Source organism: Balearica regulorum, chromosome 13 (genome assembly GCF_011004875.1).
Source record: "Balearica regulorum gibbericeps isolate bBalReg1 chromosome 13, bBalReg1.pri, whole genome shotgun sequence".
NCBI classification, from domain to species: Eukaryota; Metazoa; Chordata; class Aves; order Gruiformes; family Gruidae; genus Balearica; species Balearica regulorum.
This window is the reverse complement of record NC_046196.1, coordinates 10,657,760-10,667,096: the sequence shown is the minus strand read 5'-3', so window position 1 is coordinate 10,667,096 and position 9,337 is coordinate 10,657,760. Positions and strand designations below refer to the sequence as shown.

The 9,337-nt window shown below is 40.9% G+C and overlaps 2 protein-coding genes across 3 annotated transcripts in view; one reads left to right on the top strand and one right to left on the bottom strand.

The window, feature by feature from the left end:
- The window catches only part of RRAD (RRAD, Ras related glycolysis inhibitor and calcium channel regulator), an 89,979-nt gene that overhangs the window by 30,256 nt on the left and 50,386 nt on the right, over positions 1-9,337 (top strand). The window lies entirely within an intron of this gene.
- Positions 459-6,292, bottom strand: PDCD2L (programmed cell death 2 like). 2 transcript variants are annotated; one of them, XM_075765523.1, is made up of 7 exons: positions 6,074-6,292; positions 5,756-5,919; positions 5,563-5,632; positions 4,064-4,467; positions 2,910-3,023; positions 1,065-1,264; positions 459-607 (listed from the first exon to the last, which is right to left on the bottom strand). In XM_075765523.1, exons 1-6 carry the CDS (start codon positions 6,185-6,187, stop codon positions 1,102-1,104), a joined length of 1,029 nt encoding a protein of 342 aa, XP_075621638.1. In that variant the 5' UTR covers positions 6,188-6,292; the 3' UTR covers positions 459-607; positions 1,065-1,101. The 2 variants fall into 2 exon arrangements, with proteins under 2 accessions (XP_075621638.1, XP_075621637.1); XM_075765522.1 differs by having other exon boundaries at positions 1,116-1,264; positions 6,074-6,291.

Genomic DNA, 9,337 nt, shown 5'->3' with positions numbered 1-9,337 from the left:
GCTTCATCATAGGAAAACTGTAGTGACAGCAAGGTCCCTTCAGACACTGTCCACTGAATTTCCCATCTGCAGTCAAAACAAAGCAGATTTGTTTTTTAAAACCAAGCATACATTAAGTTCTTCACTGTTAAAAGTTTCTAAAAATTGCATCCTGTTTGGCTGATGAATGGTAACAACATAACCAAGTGCAGTCAGACCTTTCTCCTTTACTTTCCTCCCCAAATGTTAAGTGTAACTAGAATCATGAAACAATCTATGCTAAAATTTCCATGTGTAACCAAATTGTGCAAGTTTTCTGTCACATTTTAGATGAATACTAATATATACTTCAATCAGTTCTTCTTGAAAATAAGCACATCATCAAATGAATCTCATTTTTCACCACATCTGAGGAAAATTCTGTTGCATAATTACACACTTTCACCTGTATTAAAAAAAAAAACAACAGACTTTCCATCTATGCGGAGAAATAAAATTTATTTAAATAACTTCTGATCTGGGTCTTCTTGTACAAAAATAAATTCTTCAAGAGGGGTTTGATGATTTGTTGGCCAACAGCTTCTCTCACATGTGTAAACTATAACAGTTCCAAATTCCACTGACAGATCTAAAAACAGAGCAATAAAGGTATGAAAAATTACATAATCGGGGCTATTGCTTATTGCTATACTTCAGTCTTTCCCAATTCATGAAGTATTTTTCATATTCAGTCTCTTACATACACAGCATTTTCTAATTTCAAAGATTTTAAAGCAAGCTGACTCAGAATTTTCAAAGAGCTTCTTAAGTGTCTGCAATCTTATCTGACAATATTTACTATTTTCCAAGGCCTTAAGAGGCAATAAAGACAAATTACTTCCAAGGTCATGGAATTATCTATATTGCTGTTATTAAAGTTCACTAATGAGCAAATGAAGTTGCAATCATAGTCTGTTACATCTTTCGCTTAGTGAAATCTGTAACGGAAACAGAGTGGATTCTACATAAGATGATCACTGTGGTTAAGCACATCAGTGTGTGTGGTTAGCAAGAAGCAATCCAAATTGCAGTTCACTAAACTTTACCAAGAAGGTGAATGTTTCTAGTATTCATTCAGTTAAGTCAGAGGTCAACACCTGAATCACTCTGGAGCATGCTGACCAGCGCTGGCATAAGTTGGAATTCAAATATTCTGCTGCTTCCACAGTTACCGCAGGCTGGAATACCTTTGTTAATGTTGGCTGGAGGACACGTTATGAATAAAGGTTGGCCACCCCAAGAGTATCTAACAGAAGAAAGGAAAAAAAGTAATTTATTTTTTTTAAATCTAAATTTCATATGAAAACTTACATGTTGGCAACAGTGTTCAGGGTTCTCTGAAACCTCTGAACTTGCTTGAAGTAAAAAGCATTGCTACGAGCCAGAATCCTTGCCTAAGCCTCAGATGCATCATTAAACAAAGAATAAAGATGGGAAGGGGGAAATACTTGGAAGGTCAATACTTAGAAAGACTTAAGGAAAGAGCTGGACTTAAAGGAGACAAATCGTTTGTACTGACACCTTCAAACTATGCTGTACCTGACTCGTTTAATTAAACAAACTACACTTTCCTGAAAAATGAAATCCTAACCAGTGGCAGTTAAAGATCTCGAACATAGAATAGGTCTCAAAACCTATTGAGTTATGCCACAGAAGTAATGTTTTATTTATAAGAGCTATTATAGCTCCACAACCAAGACTGAAGATGGTTTCCACTGAATGCCAAGCAGAGGATTCTGTGCTGTGCTGAAAGCTCAACAGAGATCTGGCAGGCCAGGAGAAATGTGGGTCTGTCAGGTAGACTCGCAATACCCATGAAGGGGAAAGGGAGTACTATGTAAAGATTGTAACTAGTGATAGTCATAGGGATCACCAGAGGTGGTGTTTTAGAAGAATGGACAATTCCAAGAGCACAGTAGCACAAAGTGATAGATCTAGTGAAAAAAAGTTGCCTGAAAATATTGCTTGCACTCTGAATGAGTACATTTTCTGTATCATCTTTGACAGATAATTACTGGAAGTTTCTAATCTGTGTAACTAGCCCCTCAGCCTTTACCTCCTCATCAAAAAGGTACCAGTTAGTTCCACCTGGGTCTCGAAACTCAATAAACAAAGGTCCTGTCACTACACTGAGACAGCTTGACCAGATAGGCTGCTTTGGATTTTCTGGAACAAAGAAGTTAAAAACTAACACTTAGTACGATCCATGAAAACTATCTGTATCATCTGGTACTATGAATAATTTATGATTTTAACTCTTTGTTATACTTTCACAAAAGAGGAGTTAATTCTGAATGAAAGTAGCTGCTCTGAGGTGAAATCTGCTTTTGTTTTAGGAAAAGCAACAGATTTACAAGAACTGAAGACTGCAGGGTCCCGAGGGTAATCACAAGAAGCTGCACAAGAACTCAGGCTTTAAAATGACTAATTTCTTACATCAGTAACATCTCAAGGACTGAGACATTACAATAAGGTTACAAAATTTCAGAGGAGTAGATAGCCTTGGTAAACTATCACAACAGCATACAACTGCGTATTATACTTCCACCTCAAAACTGTCTCTTGAAAACCTCTCTGCCTGAATTTCATCAAATCTTCACAGACAGTCTGGGTCTGCTCTCATCAAGTCTTACATTGAAGAAAGTCTCCCATAGCCAGATCTGGGGGCTCTGATACTGCTTTGCTTCTCATCTACTTATACTTTGCATAAGAAAACCCAACCAGGGACTTAAGTCTGATCACACAGGCATGGTAACAGCCCTCTTAGCAACGGGTTTTTTATTGAGAAACAAAATTATGCATCTATTTCCAATGAAATGGTTTACTTTGATGTACTAACAATCCATGTCTATGCTCTGTATCTCCCTGTTACAACCAGATGATCAACATACCTTAGAATCTGTTCATGACACACAGATATTCTTTTCATAAATTTATGGAATGTGTGGTCCCTGCTTTTGACTTCACTCTTCTCATATTTTTCATTATCACCTTCACCTGCGAAACTATAAGAAAACAAAAAAAGAAACAAAATTCTCAATTAGGTTTTCAGTATGATATGCATACTTTAAATAAGGAATGGTTACTATACATTCACGTTAAATTATACTAAGCACGCTGAAAAAACTATACACGTTAAATTAAGGGGCAATTCCTGCTAGAGGTTGCAATTGACCATTTCGCTTCTAGTTCTTTTGTTTCTGGTGGTTTACAATTACTAACAGTGTTTCAAAGTACCACATGAGATTCAAATCCATCAGATACTTGCTTATTCCTTAAAAAAAAAATCATCCCTTTAGTAACTTCTCTGAAGTTGTTAAATTATGATGTTATCTTTTTAAATTTTGAATTAAGTGTAACTAAATTCTATGATTCTATAAAGGTCAACCAAACTCAACACCACTACTAAAAAAGCATTCTATGCAGATTCTGCAATTGACAGTAGCTTTAGTTATCAAAAAATTCAATGCTGTCCACAATTCGGGAAAACGGTCTGGATATAAGTGCCCACTGTGATCATCTAAGTTAATACTGAAAACATTTTCAGTAACTATGTTCAAAAATTGTTTTTCAGACAACCTTTACAAAAATCTTCAGGAGTCCTACCATCATCCCAGTCTCTAGTCAAAATCCCTAAGTAATTACTCTCTTAAAAATGCAACTGGAATATAAGAAAAGCTTTAGCCTCGTAAAGAAAAAAAAAAGTCACAACATAAACTCATGCCATTTAGCATAAGATATTGTTTAAACCACACTAGTTTAGTTTCAGAGATTGACAGTTCACTGCTCTACCTGGAGCCCAAGGACATTTCAACATCTCTGTCATTCAGAAACAGATGCATCTCTGAATAACTCAGAATTTGACAGAACTGGGTGCATTGTTAAGCTCTTCCAGCAAAGTACTACACACCAATGATTCCTGAAGGGCCCAGTTACAAACAAAAAACATTCAGATTTAGTGAGAGTCAGATTTATATTATCGGTCAGCATACAGGAAACTCTTTAATTCCTTCAGTTGCAGCTCTAAATCCAGACTTGTTCTCACCTTTCTGACATCAACTGTTCCAAATCAACACCCTCCCTCTGCTGATATTCCTTCAATAGCTTATTTGCATGATCTGTATCAAGGAAACCAATGTAGTCTTCCTCATCCACAACACTAATGTAAAAGGGCTGGAACACAGGAGCTGAACTAGACGTTGCCGTTACCACTCCCTCACTGACCGGAGGATGTGTATTTGGGGAACCTGACTCATTTGTAGCTTCAGACAAGTGAAGCTGCTGGAACTGGAATGCACACTCCATCTCTCTGGACAAGGAACTGCTCACTGCTTCATTTAAGCCAAGCAGCTGAAGGGAGGCACATGCAGGAGATTCTGCTCCATCACAGACTCCCCAGTCATCTGCTTCATCACACCAATCCTTTGCAGCAAAGTTTGACTCTTGTTTCTGAGAAGAAAAAAAAAAAAAGAAAGAAAAAAAGGAAAAAGAACATTGTCAAGATCAGCCACCCTAATGCACTTCAAATACAGTTTCATAACAGATAAGAAAACTAAAACCTTAACCTAATGCTCATTTTGACTATTTTCCTCACAGTGGTAGTTACCAGCATACCCACGTTTACTATTCACAGCAGCACAGTTATGGCCAAAAAAAACCCCTCATTGGTGAAATGGAACAAGAATCCATTGGCTTTTTGAACGGCCTTTGTACATCCTGTTGCCATACCTTGGCTGCTGGCATGACCACTGACAGCTAGTTTGGGTACGTTTACCTGAAGCACAGTTACAGCACCACAGGTAAGCTCAAAGGGCAGAATACGGAGAAAAACAACAATAACAACAATACTGCCATCATTTTATCAGAGTATGAGATCATTTACCACAGACCAAAATTTCATATTGCAAATGCACCAGCTGAATAAACACTTTCTGCATGTCATCACTAGTTTGTAGCCATCCTCTTCTTGCAATCTTTTTAAGCCAACATGCAGGTTTGCTTCACAAGCAAAAATACCAGAAGTACACTAACAATAATTAAGTCAGATTAAATAAAAACAAGTATAAAAATAAGTTTTAAAAAAACCCTATTTAAATTAGAAAATAAAGAAAACACCTTAAAGATCCAAACCTAAGCAGTATAGCCCAATCATTTAAAGATGAAAAATAACGTTTAGGTCACTCAAGCAATTAAAATATTAAAGATCAGTTTTAACCATATAGTTGGACTGCAATCTCCACTTTAAAACAAGCCTAACATAGATCACAAATAAGAAATTAATCTTCTAGTAAATAATGTGTAGTACTTACGGTGTCCAAAATTCCACAACCACGACTTCTCCACGTGACCACACGTATTACTCAAAAGTAACACATAGCACAGCTCCTTGAGAAAGGTTATGGCTACTTAAACAAGTATATACAAGTGCAAAACTCATCCAACTCAACATCCAACACTTTTATTTTAAACCTTCCTCAGTACCACACTTCATACGGGACCCTGAAGCAAAGGGCAGAACCCAAGGAGGCAGTTTGCTGGTTATACCTGTTTTACGGTGTGATCTCGTGTTTCCTTTTCTCGTGTCTGCAAATACTGGGAGCGCAGCACCTTCCAGCTTTAACGTGCCGTGTAAAAAACCGAAAGGACAGTAAGGAACGGGTGACCAGAGCCGAAGCGGCACCGACGAGCCGCGGCGGAGCCGTGCCCGCTTCGGAACGACGCCCAAACCGCGCCTCACCTGCGGGGCGCTCCCCAGCAGCCCCTCCCGGCGCACGCGAAGACGTTGGCGACGCGGTGGGCGGGGGACCCCTCCAGCGGGCAGTACACCTGCACCAGGTGCGCCAGCGCCCTCCCGCACACCCCGCAGCAGGGAGAGCCCGGGCGCACGGAGGGCACCCAGTCCTGAAAGACGAACAGCACGGGCGCCGCTGGAGACGCCGCGAGGCGCCTCGACCGGCCTCTGGGCTGCGAGCCCCCTCGGGCCGGGGCCCCTCCGCCGCCATCCTCCTCTCCCCCCCCCCCCCACCCCCGCCGCCCCGCACGGTCCCGGCCCTACCGCGGAGCCGCCCAGCTTGTTGGTGGCCCAGGCGGGGGCCTGCCCGCCTCCTCGGCACGGCCCCACCATGGCGGCGTCTCGGAGCCCCAGCAGCACGGGAGGACCCGCCGCCATAGCAGCACCGCCCCGTCCGCTACGGCAGCCGCCAGCGGCCACGCGCCGCCGGATCGCTCGTCCCCTCCGGCGGCCGCGACGCCCCGGCACCGCCCGCTGGCGGGGACGCGCCTGTGCGCGGGGTCAGGCGGGGCTCGGGCGGGCCCGGCCCGCAGCGGCGCTGGCCGCGCTCCGGAGCCTGAGCTGGAGCCTGAGCTGGAACCTGATGTTTCTCCCCGCCCGTCTGGCGTTTCCTTCAAGGACATCACAGTACCTGGGGCAATTCTGCTGCGGAGGGGGAAACGAAGCAGGGACTAGTGCAGGGCTGAGGTACCAACCCTCACTAGGTAAAAGTCAATTAGCACATTAAAATTGCCTCTCACTGTGAAAGACGGTGCTCTTCAATGCTTGAATGCTACGGTTTTGTCCAAAAGCAGGGTGTTTCAGCACCTGCAGAGTAAAAAGAATTTTTTTGTGAGCTCCTATGCTCTGAATAGTTAATAAATAAACATATAAGTAAAAGACATTATATGCATCTTAGAGTTGGAAGCAAAAATCCAAATTCATGGTTTGTTACTCCTGTTACGTACAGGACTGCATTGATCTTTTTTTCAGCTAGTAGCAGTGATGGGCTTTAAGGGAAAAATACCTCATCCACAACTGCATCAATAAAGAGAGAAGGCTGGAGAAAAAAGTGCCTCTTTGTTATTTACATACTGGTTTTGCTTGGAAAGATAATTCAGCTTTCTTAGTATTGACCTAAAGAAATCACCCAAGTGACCTATTTTTAGTTATATGATGTTAAAGGTAACTAAGTTTCAGGTGTTGTTCTGAGTTTCTCTTACATAATATTATATAAAAACATAATTTTAGTACCACACAAAAATTTAATACTGAATGCTCAAGACAGAGAGTGACTTGTTAACCAGTTTCTGACTCCAGCTTCTTAGGGTTGGATGAGTAACAGGGCCAAAATAAGCTTACGTGGTAAGATTGCAAAAGAACTGATGAGCCAGCACAGTGATACAGAAAAACTGGTTATGACAACAGATAAAATAGCTACTAACAAAAGGTCAGGTTTGCAAAAAGAAGACCTTTCTCAATGACTGCACTTCCTAGAAAGGGTGCTGCATTACTTCCTCCGATGTGCAGTCCTTCCTTCTTGCACACTGTATTCAAATTCAACCAGCTGCTAGGAAGCGCCTCGCTGATGACACAAAGAACTGCGCAAAGCTGGCTGGTTCCATTTTTGCAATTTTAACTCTCCTATCTGGTATTTGTGAGCCTGCCTGGTTCACAACCTTTCCCTGGGGAAAAAAAAACCCTCAATGTTTACATTCCTGTGATGAATGCATTTCTACCCTGAAATGCATAAGAACAGACCGCAAGGAGGGCAGGGAATGTTCCTGTTCAGATTCTTCAGGTGCAGTGTTATTGTCCAAGTGCACTGCTGTGAAGTCCTGCAAAAGCCAAGGAATGGCTTTACATACAATGCTTTTGCTTCAAGTTATGTCAGTCTTAGAGAAGAATTTATTCTGTCTTACAAAATAAAGTACAGTACTAGCTATCATTTTTAAAGTTTACAATCTCTTTTGCTGTTTTCTTTCTTAAGCACTGAACCACTGCAGCTCAATCAGTTTTTTCACAGCCAGCGTAGTTGCAATTCTTTGCAATCAGCGTGACAAAAGACTGACAATTTTCTTATATTAACTATGCTACTTACTCCTCCCTGGGCAGTACTTTTTTCAGCAACTGAGTCACAGTGAACAGTCATCAGCTACGCTGTGCTGGGAATGCTAAGTGATTTCCAGAACTCCAATTCCTTCCATCACAGCTGAAGACCAGAGTCATGTTTCATGTAAGAGCTGTGACATAAATAAGTTACAACAGCATGCACAATACCGAGTATTTGAAAGTTTGAATGAAGTGGTATCATAAATGGGTGTGCAAATGGATTTTTTTCACAGGAAGCATCAACATGTGGAAAGCTACAATATTAAAAGGTCAGTAATAATACTGAATACCATTAAAATACTAAAATGTGGAAAAATATACGTTTAAAAATTACATACTTTAGCTTGTTTTTCAGGACAGTCAGTTACCAGAGTTCTGTCTACAGCTCCACTCTCTGAGATAGCTCTACAGAACAAACCCTTTGCAGAGAGGTGACCTGAGAAGCAGGAATGGCACACAACAAACATACTTAGTCACCAACTTAGAAAGGCACTTCTAGAAATGACATATAATTAATACATTTTTTAAAAAGATTACGTGTTCTATTGACAGAATGCGAAAAACAGAACAGCAGCAGCAGTTCTTGCTGAATATCATCAACTAAATGTACTACTAAGAATTTCTTCAAATATAGGTGCAGAGTGCATACATTTGTATGTAATGTATATGTACTATCACCGTGAGCTGAACTGGGTATCTCTACCATATGACCATTAATATTAAAGATATAAAATAAAATGCAGTTTGGAGCATAATGTAGGAATCTGCTACTTAAAGGCGAACTATACATTGTGGCCCTAGTATTATTGCTTTATCGAATTTATATTTGGGGTTTTAAAGTAGACAGATGGACAGAACGCTTCTTCTCACACAGTCAGAAACTACTTTGGTACCATATGTGCCCAATAAAATAATAGGCCTCACTTTTCCACAGAAGTTATACCTATGATTTTGCATTCACAAACACATGGGATTTTGTCTATCTTGTTTAAGATAATGATTTTTGTCAACCTACAAGTACAGAAACACTAATTCAACAAACAAACCAATAACGGACTTAAAGGCTACTTCGGATCAAAACAGGGGAAGGAATAAAATGTCCAGTGTGGCCCATATGCTGCATTAAGCAATATGTGACAGAACTAGCAGTATGGTTGAACACTGTTGCTACAATTAGCTGTTACTTAATGATGGCTTTTTGCAAGTAACGGTAACAACTAGTGTTCTGTGCAAGTTATTAAAAAAATGCCCAAAAGGGGAAAGCCAGGCGGAGGCTCAACGTAGATTGCACTGCTCAAGGCCCACTAATGTGTAAAAGCCAAGTTCACCAAGTGAACCCAGAGGTGAGGAGGAAGAAGACGACATCCTCAAGAAATCAACACCTGCAGGCAGAAACTTGGGCTGCCAGTGTGTGACTGTGACAGCCCTCCTGGGAAG